Consider the following 16222-nt stretch of genomic DNA (forward strand, 5'->3'; position numbering starts at 1 on the left):
TTATTCATCGCTTGCGAGACATTTTTCAACAGCTAAGCTATCATAAATGTGTGAAAGTTGTTGAGAAACATCTTAACAGTGTTGAACAATGCTGCTAAAATTGAAAATGCGATGTTTTGTTCCCAAATTTCTACACCAAAAGAGTAGACATACATCATCGATTGATTATATTTTGCGCGATTTATTACACTTTATTTATATCATTTAAACACTGAAGACTAAAGCTTACACCTGTTACACGTGAGGTATTTTTGGCGGTACAGTTATCAAACTACAACATTTATCCCTGCCCTGCTTGTAAGGCATTCGGTAAGGCAACACATTAATGTCTGCCGACAGTTGGACGACAGTGGCTTCTCCAAAAAAAGCCAATATCTTTGACTATATAAGGCCAGCGATAGCTTAAAGCTGTAACTATTATTCTTTAGAAGGCATTTCCTTTCCCCACAGGAACACACTTTCTACGTGTGACTCCAGTCGGACATTTCCTGCCCGGTGTGCATTAGCCGCAGCACATTCCGCTCCTTCGCTATGGCACGTTCCGTTCCGATCGCTATCAGTACTTCCATCAGGGAAAGGACTGTGGAAAGACAGTGGGAGAAAGAAGGATTAGTTAAGGCCAGCTGAAGCGCGCTAGGCTATTTAAGTGTTTGAGCGTACAGAACAGGGAGGTCAGCAGCGACATCACGGTGACCAGATTGGAGGAAAGCCCTTTGGCGTAGCTGTAGTACGCTGAGTACAGGATGACGGCCGCCAGCAGTGCCATCTGGATGTAGGAGAAGTACTTGAACATGGCGATTAGGGCCGGACGCCACAGGCCCGCCCCAATGATCCAGCACATGGCGAAGAAGATGTTTAAGGCACACGGTACCACAAGCTCGTAGATTGCCGTTCGCCCTGCAATGGTTGTGAAAAAGACAGAGGAATTAGTACAAAATGGTCTCAATAAGATCAAAGTCACACTCACAGTCAATTAGCAGCTGTTCGGCACCCATGCTCAGTATGACCAGCACGAAGAATATGTTTATGCTACCGAACAGGTAGGTAAGGACACGGAACGCTCGATTCGTCAGCATGGTTTACGGGGCGGTCGGGAATGCTTGAAGGCACTTCTAGAGGAAATAGGAAATAGGAAAGGGAGATGAAATAATGAATATTTAAAAGTAGGAACTAGATTTGCTTCATTGATGCGCTGTTTCGTTCATTGATGCCACAAAGTAAGAGGCACGATTGTTAGGTAGCTGACGTGGACGAATTTTTATTAAGACATTTGAGTTAAAACGGCTACAGCGAGATTGCTGCCACACACACAAAGACAGACACACACGATCAACACTTAGGCGGGCTGTCCTACGGGCATGTACACGACCAGTCCTTCCGCCGGGTTGAGCCTTTTCCGCAGGTTCTCGATTGTGGAGGACACTATTACGAGCTCTACGGCACAAACGACTGAAAAGAGTCCAGAAAGAAAACAGAAACATTACTATGGAATTGGTTTGGACAGTTGGGAATTGTCTTCATCTCGCGCTGGTGGTGTACGTACGGAACATAATACTGAAGTACGCCTTCACCATCATCGGCAGTTTGACGTTTTCGAAAAACCGATGACCGTAAACCACCATCAGCAGGGCGAACACGAGCTGAGCGTAGAGGAATATTTTAAACAGCCTTATGAGAGAGATTTCTTGCTGCAAAAGTAGTGAAACCAGAGGAGATATTGAAGTCGTTGCTCTTTAATATCCAATAAGTGGAGATCATTACCGTTGCGATTCCTATAACTAGCAGCACGGCCAGTACCATGTTGGCGAGACACGGTGAGATGAAGATTTCGAGCAGCGCTAAAAGTAAACCCAGGAAGTGGAGCGTCCTCCATTTACGTCAAATTCAATCCGACAGCTCCTCTCAATCCCATCGCATACTTACGCTGCTCATCCAAGTAGTGCATGATCGAGTACACGGTGTACGCCATCGCGACCAGGTTTACTGAGGCGATCAGCACGCAGAGTATTTTGCCCATGGTCATGGTGACTGATATGAGGGGAGCGGTTTCTGTGCGGCTTCCTCGCTGCCGTTCCTACCGAAAAGCAGAAGAAACATTTGGGGCTATTGACTTCGGCAACGGATCGGACATTGATACAGAAGTAGTTAAAGCATCACCCAAGTTCAAATGTTGGAAGATTGTAGAGAAGATTAAATCTATTTCGAATCACTTACCACCACCACCACCACCCCATGGACAAAACGAAAGCGAACGAAACGAATGGTTGCTTTGATTGCGCACCCGGCGTGTGTCACACGGGCGTTATATTTATTGCCACTTTTCGCTTTCCTTTACAAAACATCACACATGCACGCACGCACGAACACACAACACTCCCTATTTCGATAGTTTGTCCCCATTTTCCCTCCCATTGGCCGAGCGGCGAATCTTGTCTGCTCCATAATTCATCTCCGTGGGTCGTTGGACTCGGCGTGTCACGATTTTTGTCGCACGACCGGCTCGACGGTGTGCTCCACGTCCACCCGGACGAAGTAGAGCAGGGCGGCGGCAAGGCAGATCAGTACGAAAATAGCACCCAGCTGTACGTAGCTGAAGATTTTAACGATCTTCACCAATCGGGGCCGGCGCTGGAAGAAATCAGGCGAAAACCGACACGGTGATCATTATTCAATTTCGCATTGGGGAGTGCGTGCCGCGGCGCGTTACGCGTTACCACCTGTGGCGCTTCGGCTAGCCTGCGTTACGTACCGTTACTATCCCGATGATGAGCGCTATGACGGAGGCAAAGTTGGCGAGACAGGTGCCGACGATGATGAGATTTGTGCCTGCAAAAAAACAGGGAATGTGGAATGTGGTCAGCTTGGGAACTTTACGCTTTATTGACCGCTTTATATGGTGATGGTGTTTTATGCTACTTACTCAGCGGCAGGTTGGCGATCGGGAACACTTTGCTGGCGAGCGTTATGAAGATGGCTATCAGCGAGATGGCCAAGCTGTACAGGAACACCTTGTGTATTTTGTTGGTGGACATGGTGAGGTCGGTGGCGGTTGGTGAAGGACCAGCAGAAGGCTTCCGACGCTAACGCGAGTCACAGTTTTGCACTAAACAAAAGCAAACCAAACTGCACAGTGCTGTGGAACATGTCCCTTCTGACAGCGACACTTCCTAAACCATTGCTAGCGTAAAAAGGGCTGTTTTTGGACAGGTTCTACTGTTCCTCGAACCAAACTCGGAAAGCCACTACCGGCTCACAGATTGCGTGTGTCTGTGAAGGCAACGATTTAACTAACAAAGCCGACAAACAAAATGCGTGTCTGGCGGCAGCACAACAACACAAAACGAAGCGAAACTACTTCAGACTACGTGTTTAATGACAAAACAGCGTGTGCGTATAGGAAGGCTGGTGGTGTTGAACAAAAAAAAAAATAACACGGATCCTTTCCTTTCACCCTTGCGAGGAAAAACGGGTATTTTCGTTCTCGGTCTCTGCAGAGTGCGCATGTGCGCAGAGAGCGCGCGAGCTGCCGTGAGTGCCAGCAGCGAGAGCGCGAGTAGGGCTGTTTGTTGTTGTTTTTGTTGTGGCGCAAACGTCAAACCAGCGACAGTGTGGGACAGAAGTGTTGCACCAGTTTGGAAAAGAGCGTCAGGGATGCTTTTCTATGCTGTTTGTTGGATGTAGCAAAAGCAGAAATACATCATCGCTTGCACATAAAATGCCAAAACCATTTTTTAAAAACAAAACAACACTCTTTCGGGATTGTTGAGCCCAATTGGAAGTGGTTTGATTCCCAAAGCAGGTGTGCACATTTTTGACACATCACTGTACGCATGTTGTGTTTGTTTACATTGCCTACTTAAATGATTATGCTGAGGTTGGAGATTGGTTTCAATCACACCCCTAAAACCAACATGCATTTTTAACAACAAGAACACACAACTATTTGTGTAAAAAAAAAAAACACTTACACGTAAAATGATTCACCAAAAAAAAAAAAAAAAAAAAAATATGAAGACAACGATACGATTCAAAACAACACTTTCACCAATCAATTTGACCGCACTATACAAACCACCCGATTCTCCCCACTATGCTTCATTCACCGGAAGAACAGCGCACAGGGAGGAGAACTTATAAATAGACTTGCATCATCCAGCGCTCACACGCGTAAAAACAAGCACACGTTTATAAAAAAAAAACGCGATACCCCGATCCGATATCGTGTAAGCAGGATTTTTCACACTTTCCCACCTACACACGGTCGATCTTTAATATACACACACACTCGCACGCACACGAGCTGCAAACTTACCAGCGAAGAGCGCTACAGGTGAGCGATGGAGGAGCGTCCAGAATGCAGGTGCAAACACGTCTTCTAGCTACTGCACGGGAAGGGGCCTTTTTGTGCCGCTCCTGATGCTGTTGCTGCTGCTGCAAAACGTCAGTTCACTTTCCAGCGCATGGTTTTCCAGCGCGTTCACAACACGACCTCCCGCTTGTACACGCACGCACTGCCCGTGAACGGGATGTAGAACACGAAGCAAAACCAGCGCCTACGCCAACATCATCGCTGGACCAGCAGCGTGAGCGGGTTCGCGTTCTTGATTAACACGCCACTCACGGCGCCACTCACCCTACGAAGCAGCGCCAGCCAGCTGTCAAAATGTACCACGAGGTGAGTGCCGCTTGTTGTTGGTGAGTGAGTGGTTTCCATGAAAAGGGAGAGAAAAAAAAACAACAATCCAGCACGCCGCACCAAAAAAAAAAAAAAAAAAATGGTTTGTTTTCAAACGATTATTTTTATTTCAATAATTCAATAGTTTTTGTTTGTTTGTTTTTTTTAATAATATCATCACAAAATATTACATATTCCATGAAATGGGTGTTCTTTTTGCCCTTTTGTCACGCGCTTGCCTCATTCCTTCTTCGCGCCTGCCTAACTGTGGGGTGGGGGGAGATGGATGTAAATGTTTGAGGGACAAGTGTGTATGTAGTGGTGGTGGTGGTGGTGGTGGTGGTGCTGCTGCTTCTGCTGGTGTGCCTGAATGGAGTAACAGTAGGCGTCGAGGAGGGGTTCTTTTCCTGTTGTAGTTCAGCTTTTTCTTGTTGACTTTTGTATATTTTAATGCTACGACCTTTGTAAATCTGTCTTTCCTGTTCCGCTAAGTAGCAGATATTTTCCTCTCTTTCTTTGTATTCTTTCTACCGTAGCACTGCAATGCGTGTGAATGTGTTTTATTTTACTTGAGTTTTATGTTTGCTTTTACTTGGGATTAAGTTACTTTACCGTTTACCGGGCTGTGTGCATTACACTACTCTTTATTATAGCCTCTTCTCTTCTTCTTTTTTTTTTGTTTAATTTTCTACTGTTTTGTCTTACCCATTTACATTTGCATTGCAATTCGACATCTCTTGGTTGCTTCAGTTTAATTTTCCATTTTCACTACTTGGGTTTGTGATTTGGGTTCAGCTTTTTCTATCACTTCCTCCATCAGCGCGTATCTGCTTGCTTTTAGTATCTCTTAGTTTCCTATATTTTCTCTCCATTTCTATATTTTTTTTCCTTTCATTCAACAATTCCTTTCTCAACTCACGTTACACCTTGTCCCCATCTATGTGAGTAATGTAAGCGTACAAAGCGTTCTACACTGTAGGCGGTTCTACGTCTTCATAATAGTGCGAGTCAATAATGTAATGACTCTCACAATGTTGTAAATTTTTCATCCATTTGAAAGAATACGCTTATTTAATTCCTAACCATTGTACCACCGTTGTTGCTGTTGTTTTTATGTATAGCTTAATCAACCCTACGCTGTAGCTGAATGATCAAATCGGGTTTGTTTTGATCAGTGAGCTTTCACGTACATCAGCTACCATGTGTGTTCTAGCCAATTCTACTATCATCGCTTCATTTAGTTTTCTGTTTTGCTTTGTTACTTTGTTTTACTTTCACACTTATACGTACGCTTCTGGGTGGTTTAAATGGTACATTTAAATCCCTAGTAACAATATTAATTTCATGTCTTTTTTTTTTTTTGGTAAAATAGCATGTTTCATCGTTCGTGTGCCACATCAGTTCAGGGTTTGTGTGTGAGTGTGTTTGTGGAGTTTGGAATAGTTCATTATGGGTGATCTTTTGGAAAACATATTATGCTACAGCTGGCCACAGATAGATAGAAGCATAACATTGAACGTCTACACTATTTGCCATTTAAAATGAAATTATTATTGGAATTGAGTGTTGTTTTTTTGTAAGTAAAACATAAAATAGACAGTAATCATATCGCTACTTTTTATAATAAAATTTACTCTCTGCTTGACTGGGACTCATCTAACAACGTACTGTGCGAGGAGAGTGGCTTGTATATGAGTAATATTGTTAGACAACTAGAATTCACTAACTGCGTCTTCAATTACCGTATGTGACAGCAAAATGTTGGAAATTAAAGCAAAATACTAATCACTTGTTTGGTGATAATGTTCACTTTTGTTTTTGTTCTATTTACTTATATTTGCGATTGATTAATTACTGCGATGATGTGTTTTATCCTTTTCTGTAACATTTACGATCAACAATTAATTAATGATGCTTCGTTTTATTTCTCTTTTCAACAAGTTTTATTATGTTTCTGTTCCACATACTCCGTACTTTTGCGCTTATTGTTGTATGCTGCTCATCGTGATGTTGCACTGTTCTGTTTTTTTGCATATGTCTTACTGGTTTGATGATTTATTTCATTTCTCTTGCTCCTTCTTGTAGATTCGTTTCCGATTTTTACTGATGGCGATGATGATGAGGCACTTTTTTGTTCTTATTATTCTTGCACAAAATACGTTCAGCTAAACGAGCTTGCTCGACTTGCATATGCGGCCTTTGTGAGCTTGTGAGCGTGTGAGGATGCTGATGTGGCCGACCTTAGTTGATAGATGAATGAATCGTTTCCAGATTTTACGTAAAATTGATTTAGTTACAGCTTCTTACCCTCGGCACCGTAATGAGTATGTATGTGTGTGAGTACAGGTTTGTTGCTTTAATATTATCCCTATTAACAACATTGGTTACCATTTCCTTGCAAGGATGCACACGTTGAGTCTTTCCCTGTTATCCGTTTTTTACTTCTTCTTCAATATACTTATTGGCAGGTTTTCATTTCTACGCGCTTGAAATGCACTCTTTGCACTCAATCGTTTGTGAAAGAGAGCCCTTGTTTGCAAGATTCAACCAAAAAATTGTTAAAATCAGATGGTGAATTGTGAAAATTGGTAGAGTTGCATGAAAAAAAAAGAACATTTATAGTTTTACTTTGATAAACTGCTTCTATACTTCACACACGGCACACATTCTTACCGATGTTTTATGCACTTTTAATTGCTTCAAAATGTTACACCAAGCGCGATTCCACCGGAACAAACATTTAGCTTTAACTTGTTTTGGTTTTTGTTGAACGGCAGTACACTGCCACAGTAACAGATTTGCTTGCAATGCTTTTATATATATTTTATACGATTTTCCTTGCTTTTTTTCTCATTAATTTCAGTCTCGCTAGCTGCACTGGTATCTTAATAATTTAATTTCCTTTGAGGAGGGGTTAAAAACGGGGTTCTCAAATAAAACGCACAAAGTAGAGAAAAATATATATATAATCGAACAGTAAAGACTAATTAAAGCCAAAGAGTCTAAAAGTGTACAAACCAATTCATAATAAATGATGATTATTCCACGCAAAATAGAGTTGCTTTCTAAGTTCTTTCACAAATGATATTCACACTATCAAACAAAGCATCCATTACTTCCGGAAGACCCAAACACACTACACGAACAAAACGAGCTAATTGAACAATTGTTTTTTTTTTTCTTTTCATGTGATTCTTTCCTTTTCTGCCAATATCAGTCAACTACTGTTTCGGCTACTATTAGCTACTTTCTGAGCCATACAGTACTACTGCTACAAACTACAACTGCTGCTACGAATACTACCGTTTGCTAGCAACTACTTGCAACTACAACTACAACATCCATCCATCATCATGCCAAATGGAGCGGTGTTTGTGGTTTACTAATTTTCTCTTTATTTTTCATCATAATCAACTTGTTGCATCGTCCACCGTAACCTTTTGCTTCTTCTGTTTTTCTTACACTCGCCAGCTTGTTTTATATTACTATTTGCAATGTTAAGCGTTTGTTTTTTTTTTTTAATGAGTTTTAACTTCACTACCATATTTGGTTAGTGTTTTACATGCGCAGAACTCTTCTGCTGCTTCTGCTGCTACTGCTGCTGCTGCTACGTACGCAAAACACTCGCTAGTACGGTTTGATTTTGTAAAAATCGATTCCACATCGTTCGTTTATTGTTTCGAAGGTTTCACATGTAGCAGTGTGCTATCTGTTTCTTCCAGATTAAAGATTGGGAATTGGTTGAATTCTGGGCTTTCAATACATCGTTTCATTTGCACACAGGACGGGATTAGGACACACAAGTACAGTCTACTGGAGGTGGATGTAAAACGAGAAAGGTGTTTAAAACCAAAAACCGAATTTTGCAAACTTGTGTTCATGTATTCTTATTATGCTAATAATTTTCTCGTACTTTCGAAGCTTCTTTTTGTTTAAATAGAAAGGGCTGTATAACAGTTAAACAACTACAAACACACTAGCTACTACAGCTCGTACTAATGCTTCTGTATAATATACTCGCTACATCTATTCCACTAAAGGGTATACTAAGAATAATAGTATAATAGTAATTCGGTGAGTCTCTTTGTCTGTGTGATCATTTTTGGAAGGATACCATCGTTAAGTAATGGGGAGGAGGGAGTGTTACTAGTGTTCTTTTTGTTTGTTTGTTTGTTACGAGGGACCAATGGGTAAAAGGTCCGTACTACCTGTATTCCGTTCTATAATTGTAGTAGGCTTTATCTTGTTTTTTTTTGTTGTAGCATCGATCAAGCCATGACTGAAAGCCCCAACTCAGGGCTCTCTCTCCAGGGGCAGTAAACAAACCGAAAGGTATAACAACAACAGCAACACAACAGCGACAACCACGTCAACAACGTAAAGAAAACAAGTGTCACTTAACTATGCTTATAGTTTTATTGATCTCTTTTCGACGAAAAAAAAATCGTAATCATTCGCTAGAAAATAATAATAATAATAATATTAATATAATTAATTAATCATAAATGTAATCGTAGTAATCGTGACGAACGCAAAGGCCCCGAAACCAGCCCTGTGTTCTTTTTCTTTTTTCCCCTCCCTATTTTTCATCGCTGCCATTGTTTTCCATTGACTTGAGTGTGTGTATGTATGTGTGTATCTCTCTTTCTCTCTCTTTCTGTCTGTGTGCATTTGCATAGTTTATGTTTGTGTGTGTGTTTTTAACAAGAGAGAGTGAGTGAGTTTGTAATGTGACAGACGATAGTTATAATATAATAGAATTAAGGGCCGGGGGGGGGGGGGAAACAGGTTAATAAACTCAAAGAATGGATGAATGCTCGTAAGTTTCGTCTTAATTATGCGCGTTTGCTTTCCTTTGCCGTTTTCTACTACTCGCGTTCCCTCTTCGGTTGTCTTTTCTTTTGTGTGTTTGTATGTCCTGCAACAGAACATGTTCATACACTGAGTGTAATGGGGGGGGGATGAGTTTTAAGTTGTAGTTCTTGTTTTATTTTTTTTATGTTTGCGTCTGCTTCTAAATTATTGCCCATTAACGCATTTCATTTTGTAAGCTGCAGCTTTCGTCTACGTGCCTAAGCTTTTCTACTTTCCTTTGTTTACTTTCGAAAAGAGCTACCAAAAACAAACGCCATCGGAAGTGAAAAGAAGAGATAAAAAACAAAACACCAACGAGCTTATCTACAGAAGTAAGTGAACAGTAGCGAGTAAGAGAAATGTAAGAGTAAGAAAGAAAATAAAAGTGTGGGAAAAGCGGCAAAAAGCGGGAAACCTTCCGGGTTCTCCTGCCAGCACTTAACACTATACCAATTATATTCACAATTAGGGCAAAACGGGGTTAAACAAACCAACAAAAGAAGAGGAAAACAGGTATTTACTACATTAAATAACATTTACAAAGTAGAAATAATCCATAAGTAGATTGGAGTTAAGCAGTGTACGAGAAAGGATTTAGATAAGGTAGCACGGCAAAGGGTTTAGTGTGTAAATTTAAATCAATACATAGTTTTGTTGCTTTTTGCAATCGAATCCATTTGCAGCATGGTGTAAATTGTGACAAACCTGTGCTAAGACTGTTTTTTGCCAATAGATTTTTTTATCTTTGTATTTGAAATTTTTCGAAACGAAAACAAAAGGAAAATGAGTGAAAACGAATATATGCCAAAACGTAAAGAAATAATACATAACATTTGCTAAATACAAGATAATAATAGATAGATTTCTTCTTTACCGCAAGAACACTAAAAAGTTGAGAAGGGAGAAGAAACACCTTAAAGAGCTATTAGAGAAGCAACAAATGGGGAGTGGCGGATAGAGGGTAAAAACGAACATTAACCAATTTCCTTATTAATCGTAAAGCTGCTACTGCGAAGTGATAACAATTACACAAAAAAAAAACGAAAAACAAAAACAAAAACAAAACAAATTCGCTTAACTAGGAGCCACTATGTTTACTTTCTACACTTTTGTTTGTTTTTGTTTGTTTTTCTTTTCTTCTTCTTCTTCTACTACTTCACTACTTCTTCACATCTCTGCTCTGCTGCTACACAACACTATATTTCTTCTCTTTGTTTTACGCCTTTTTGTTCTTCCTACTCTCTTGTGTTTACTCCACGTTTTGTTCCTTTTTTCACCCACGGGACGGGCATACGTTTTATAGCTTATCGTATCCTAGCACTTACTAATAATCTTTCTCCGGGTGTGTAAGTCATAACTAGGTGCACTAGGGTTGGTGGTGATTGTGAGGGTATTTTACGCTTTAGTTTACTATTCCCATTTCAGCTGTTCCTTCCTTTGCTTGCTGTTGTTCTTTTTGCTTGCGTTTGTGTGTCTGTGTGTTGTCGTGTAGTTTTTGTGTGCTTTGTTTTGCGGTGCCCAAAGAAAAGGCAATAACTGACCACATCCTTAAGCCCAAACTGAAGCGAAATGGGAAAATAAAACCAAAAAAAAAGCAAACAAACCTCAATACAAACGATTCAACAAAGATGCAAAGCAAAATTGATTACACTACTGAGAAAGGGAAGAAAAAGAAAACTTTGAACACAAACTTTGTACAGAAAATAGCTGACAGTATAAGAAAGGTACCAACCAAAACGAAACGAAACAAAACGGAAAACAAACCGATTGAGGACAACCAGCAACCGGTAGCAAACCGAAAAACCCTGCCCGCTTTGCTCACGCTCTGCTCACTGGTGCTCAGCGGGTGAGAGAGAGATATGGTGAGACGCAAAGAAAGGGTGAGAATAATTTAATGAGTAGCACGTGAGACCGAAAGAAGACAAAACGAAAAAAAATAAACATCTTCACTATAGAAACGTGTAACGCAATCATTTGGTAACTTGATGCTTTGGATATGGTAGCATGGTTCTACTGACTGAATGTATGTGTGTATGTACTGGTAACAACAACGACAACTACACGGCTCAGATCAGGTCAATAGTTAAATTTTGTGAATTCACGTGTTTTTCCAATAGCCGTTAATTTTGAATCATTTGTCGATCCAGGGAATTGCATTTCCTTTACAACGTCACGTTAATTTTTAGCTTATTTCAACAACAAAACGGTTCGTTCTTTTCCGGAGGAATTAACTCAGGTGTGCGCAAAAGTTTGAACTACAGCACTTGCTGTGCTTGACGCGTTACTGAGCTTTCCGGCCTACCATATCATCGGGTTTTTGTTTCCCCGCATTTAAACACGCTCCAGCAACACGCGGCCACAGCTCAGCATCGATTTCGCTCATTTGTTTTTCACATTCACATTTTCACCTCAAAAAACCATTTCCTTGTTCCTTTTCCTTTTTTCACCCTGCCAACCACGCTTTCCTTTTAAGCTTGCCTTTCATTAATCATTTTCCACACTTATGTGTGTTTGTTAGTTAGTTTGTTTTTGTTTTGTTTGTTTGTTTGTTTCTTTTATGCTTTTTAGCTTTTCTGCTCTTGGTAGCTTTGTTTTGTTTGCTTTCTTGCTCTCTCTCTCTCTCTCTCTTTCTCTTTTCCGTTCTGCTTCACCATTCATCAACCTTATCAAATTACATATTTATCGCCATGTGTCACTTACTAAATGTTACTATCACTACAATTGAATCAGACTACTAATTGTTTGCTCTCGTGTATGTGTGTATGTATGTGTATGTGTGTTTTTTTTTCTTCTCATTTTTCCTTTTCCTTACTTTTGATTCCATCCTCCCGCCCTCACATTTCTACACCATTTGCCATCACTGTTTGAATGGTAACAGCTTTTTGCTTTTTGCTTTTGCTGGTGCCGTTTATCCCCCACACGTCCTACGTGCTACCACTACGTCCATTTCCACTACCACCGGTACCGCCATTCTTGCCGGCCTTTTTCTATTCCGTTTGCATCGTTTCTATCGTTAACCATCACCAATCGTACGTTCCGTCACTGCCACTCCCATGCGTAGCCCCTCAGGTAAAGTCTTTGCATTGAATTCTTCGCGAGAGTGCCGTCGTCCTGTTTTTTTTTTCCCCAAGCGAAACACCAAGAGCTAACAACAGTCTACGGGGTGCAGGGTGTACCAAAATCATCAATCTCATTCGGTTACCGTACTAACGAGTGTCTGTGTTTGATGTTCCTGCGAAAGATCAGCTCGGTAGGCGCAAAGCTATGAGAAAACACAGCCTAATCATCGCGTAGCACCTGCGGTAGACAGGCAACAGAGAAAGCTTAGGGATATACCGGCAGACTTATGACTTCCCGGACACGTGCCTGTGAAGTTTCGCATGTTTTGCTTTTATATCTTTTTTTGTCTGATAAAACTCGCGTACTCGATGAATTCTACTAAACAAACAGCATTTATCTCTCTCTCTTTGTAGTTAGCATTTAACTGCGTGCTACTGCATCTTGCTTTAGGCTACGAGGGGGGGGGGTTTCTTTTGTGTGTATGTGTGTTGGGGTTTTTTGTTAATATTTTTTTTTTGTTTTGTTTCGTAACGTTCGAACGTATGTACAAAGGCCGGCTTAAGGCCGTAGAATTGGGAGGCTATTTGTCCCGCGCACCTAATTGAATATGCATGCTAATTTGTCATTATATCAACGTGTAAAGATAATTTCCTCTTCTATTTCACTACTACCGCACACTCTACCTTCAACGCATGCGCGGTTATGCTTTCAGGTTCTACTATTTGTCTAGCTGCAGGTCCTTGTGTCAATCCTTTCACTTTACCGCCTCTACCGTCCAACAATCTGTGCCAGCCGTTTGTGTGTGTGCCGTATGTGGAGCCAATTGGGCAGCCAATGCCAACACAACGGTGCACAACGGTAACTAGCAACTAACCGAACCACCAACCAAGTAAGCACGAGCACAAGAGTTTGTATAACTCGGGTATAACAGGTATTTTCGTAACAGTGTTTTGTAATATTTGTTTTCAAGCTAGAAGCCTAAGGGAACACAGGCGAGGTGCTCTTGAAACGCTCCGAGAGGCCGAAGTAGATGAAAGTGTAATCAGAAGCATGAGTGAAGAGAAGAAAGATGTACACAGAAGGATAGAACCGCGAGGCCGATCCAATGTGAAGTCCTGCTAGCAGGTATTTTTGGGGAAAACTTCTCTTTTCTAGCAGTTGTTGGTTAGAGACAAGAAAAAGAGAGCATGAAAAACAGCTGTTCAGCTCCTTACGGAAGAGAGTTCGCTCGCGTTAGGATGCGTTTTGTACATTTCATGGTCCGATGTCCGAATGTCGATCTCGATCGAAGAAGGGTAGTGGGGTTTTACTTTTTGGAAACGAATTCCGAAGGCCATATTCTTTGCTGCGCAGCAAGGCCCCAAACAAGCACTACATGCGCAGAGGAGTCGTTCGGTCGCAGTAAAGCGCTACCTTACTTCCTCCTTTCCATCGTGCTTTTTATCGTGTCTCTCATAAAAGGACGATGAAAAAATGCACCTTGTGCCACGCATTACGTTTTCTTCTTTTGGTTCAGCAGTTTCAGCAGCGGTTTCCACTAAGGCTTGGGTTTCGGTTGCCAACATATCGTTCACACTCTCTCACTTTTTCTCTCTCAGTTACAGTTTCTTCTTATTAACTGTGTTTTTATGTTCTTCTTCTTCTTCTTCTTCTTCTTCTTCTTCTTTTTTGATAAACTCACAGCCCTACGTCGTCGTTCTCACGTGAAACGTTTGTTTTTGTTGTATTTTATAACGTTTGCTTTGGGAGAAATGCTCCTAATTTCTCCCATGACTATAGAGAAGATCCAACAGGTCAGTGTGGATGTGGTTTAACAAACGGTGCAGAGTGAAGTGATGAGCTTCTTCTCTGTACACCGGTTCAAAACAACAAAAAAAAGCAACGAACCACCCAATGGTAACAACGTGACTAACAAAAACGAGCCCCTCGAAAACCAAGACAATTGACTCACGACTATCCTTAATGACACCGTTTGCTTATCAAACAAGTGAGGCGGGGTCCACCTCTTTACCTCTGCTTGAACCCTATCCTTAACGTGTCATACCAAGCTCACACTCCAGCTGCGCTCATTCGCTCCATTTCGCTCCTACCACCCAACACATGCACATAACACACCCGGGTCACAGTATAATTACCAATTGCACAAATCCAGCATTTTATATGTTTAAACTACAGGCGTCCCGCGTCTCGGACACTTTTTTTCCGACATTTGCTTTTCCCTTTGCTTTACGCTCCATCATTTCTTTTTTTTTTGCAGACAGGCAGGTCGTAAGGAACCCGCTACTTAAAGCAATCCTTTAAACCGCGACAGCAAGCAAAAGGAAAAACAAATAAAAAAAACAACAAAACTTAATCGAAACACTTCTCTCGCTCTCTTTTGCGACTACTTTTTTGCATTATCTACTGCGCGGAAGAAGGAAAAAAGGAAAGCTTCATGTGTTCCTCTTTCCTTCTTTGAAATTGAAGTTATTTTTTAAACGCTATTCTCTGCTTTTAATCATTTTATCTGCTCGCATTCCTTTACGCCTTTTCTCTTGTTTCAGGTGGGGAGGATGGTTTTGAATGTGTGTTTGTTTTTTTTTGTGTAAGTTAAATTGTATTGTATGTAAACAAGCGGCTTCTATCTTCGATCTTTCGTTTGCTCTCTCTCTCTCTTTCTCTACTCTTTAGTTGATCTAGATCTACTGTTTTGTCTAGCAGGCATGCGTTCTACGTTACTGCGTTCTATCTTTATGCTCTTTGTCGCCTGTCTTGAGCTACCAACATTACTACTGTGTAGCATCAAATAAGCTATCAACGATACACTCTCTCTCTCCAAACAGTTTAGTTTCAAACGTAAAAAGCCCTACACACACCGTGCGCACAGGTCCGTCCCGTTTCCAACAATTCTGGATCGAGCTTATTCTTAGTAACAACCGAAAAACAAAACAAAACAAATGAAACATAACACGTACAACTATAATAGCCTTGCAGTGGGGGTGGAGGAAGCGCATCTAACACTGCTTCCCTCGTGTTTTCCTATCTCTTTCTCTCTTTTTCTTACTCTCTCTCTCTGCTGTCCAACTCTCCCTTGGCAATCCTTCACAACAAGGAAGCGGCCCGTTGCGTCCTGGTTTTTTTGCGCCAGCAGTTGCGTTTGCTGGGAGCGCTGAGGATCGCGAGCGCGCACGCGCAGGGTTTGCATAAAGCTGCCTTTCACCAACATTGCGCTGTAAGCCTGGCTGCTGTCGCTGCTGCAGCTGCTGCTGGTGATCGGTGGTAACGATTGGTAGACGACTCTAATGGCGATAAACGGTGGCGATCTGGCGAAACAATGCGACGCTGCCGAACACATCGACGCCGACAGTGGTTAGCAAAATAGTAGTAGTAGTAGTAGTAGTAGTAGCGGTAGTAGTAGTAGTAGTGACGGTGATGGTGTAGAGTAGTACTAGAAGTAGACGAACGCGTGGCGTTGTTCCGCCGGGGTACGCCGGGCTAAGATTATACCTCCTGGTATTTGGACAGGCGGGCGCGCAGCTCCATGTTTTCCTGCTTCAGCTGTTCCACCTCTCGATGTAGGTTCATGTTCTGGAGGATTAGGGGGGGAAGAAAGCCGAACAATGAGAATGGGGTTGGAGAAGAAAAAAAAAAATC

The 16222-nt window shown here is 41.5% G+C and overlaps 3 protein-coding genes across 19 annotated transcripts in view; all 3 read right to left on the bottom strand.

The window, feature by feature from the left end:
• Positions 1–157: 157 nt before the first annotated feature.
• LOC120895329 lies at positions 158–4628 on the bottom strand. Of its 4 annotated transcripts, none has more exons than XM_040298589.1 (5): positions 4313–4611; positions 1924–2074; positions 1762–1838; positions 1544–1688; positions 1231–1449 (listed from the first exon to the last, which is right to left on the bottom strand). In XM_040298589.1, exons 2-5 carry the CDS (start codon positions 2021–2023, stop codon positions 1337–1339), a joined length of 435 nt encoding a protein of 144 aa, XP_040154523.1. In that variant the 5' UTR covers positions 2024–2074; positions 4313–4611; the 3' UTR covers positions 1231–1336. The 4 variants fall into 4 exon arrangements, with proteins under 4 accessions (XP_040154522.1, XP_040154520.1, XP_040154523.1 ...); XM_040298590.1 differs by lacking the exon at positions 4313–4611 and adding an exon at positions 2215–2325; XM_040298588.1 differs by lacking the exons at positions 1231–1449; positions 1544–1688; positions 1762–1838; positions 1924–2074 and adding exons at positions 158–580; positions 661–897; positions 968–1109 and having other exon boundaries at positions 4313–4628.
• On the bottom strand, positions 2269–3952 carry LOC120895330. Its single transcript, XM_040298591.1, has 3 exons — positions 2921–3952; positions 2750–2826; positions 2269–2628 (listed from the first exon to the last, which is right to left on the bottom strand). Exons 1-3 carry the CDS (start codon positions 3030–3032, stop codon positions 2476–2478), a joined length of 342 nt encoding a protein of 113 aa, XP_040154525.1. The 5' UTR covers positions 3033–3952; the 3' UTR covers positions 2269–2475.
• A 1396-nt stretch (positions 4629–6024) lies between the features above and the next one.
• The window catches only part of LOC120895328 (myb-like protein Q), a 60020-nt gene continuing 49822 nt past the window's right edge, over positions 6025–16222 (bottom strand). For all 14 annotated transcript variants that reach the window (XM_040298574.1, XM_040298571.1, XM_040298570.1 and 11 more), the window contains one exon: positions 6025–16156. In XM_040298574.1, the coding sequence (XP_040154508.1) occupies positions 16070–16156 (87 nt within the window). In that variant the 3' untranslated portion in view covers positions 6025–16069. The remainder of the gene's footprint in view (positions 16157–16222) is intronic.

This window comes from Anopheles arabiensis, chromosome 2 (genome assembly GCF_016920715.1).
Source record: "Anopheles arabiensis isolate DONGOLA chromosome 2, AaraD3, whole genome shotgun sequence".
In the NCBI taxonomy this organism is placed as follows: Eukaryota; Metazoa; Arthropoda; class Insecta; order Diptera; family Culicidae; genus Anopheles; species Anopheles arabiensis.

Excerpts from the sequence above, each read along its gene's own strand:
- LOC120895329 (XM_040298588.1), bottom strand. The coding sequence starts at position 1,076 with ATGCTGACGAATCGAGCGTTCCGTGTCCTTACCTACCTGTTCGGTAGC. Across the intron at positions 898-967 it reads CGAACAGCTGCTAATTGACT|GGCGAACGGCAATCTACGAG; the intron begins GTGAGTGTGACT and ends CAACCATTGCAG. Across the intron at positions 581-660 it reads GCTGCTGACCTCCCTGTTCT|TCCTTTCCCTGATGGAAGTA; the intron begins GTACGCTCAAAC and ends GTCTTTCCACAG.
- LOC120895330 (XM_040298591.1), bottom strand. The coding sequence starts at position 3,032 with ATGTCCACCAACAAAATACACAAGGTGTTCCTGTACAGCTTGGCCATC. Across the intron at positions 2,827-2,920 it reads GATCGCCAACCTGCCGCTGA|GCACAAATCTCATCATCGTC; the intron begins GTAAGTAGCATA and ends GTTTTTTTGCAG. Across the intron at positions 2,629-2,749 it reads TCATCATCGGGATAGTAACG|CGCCGGCCCCGATTGGTGAA; the intron begins GTACGTAACGCA and ends GATTTCTTCCAG.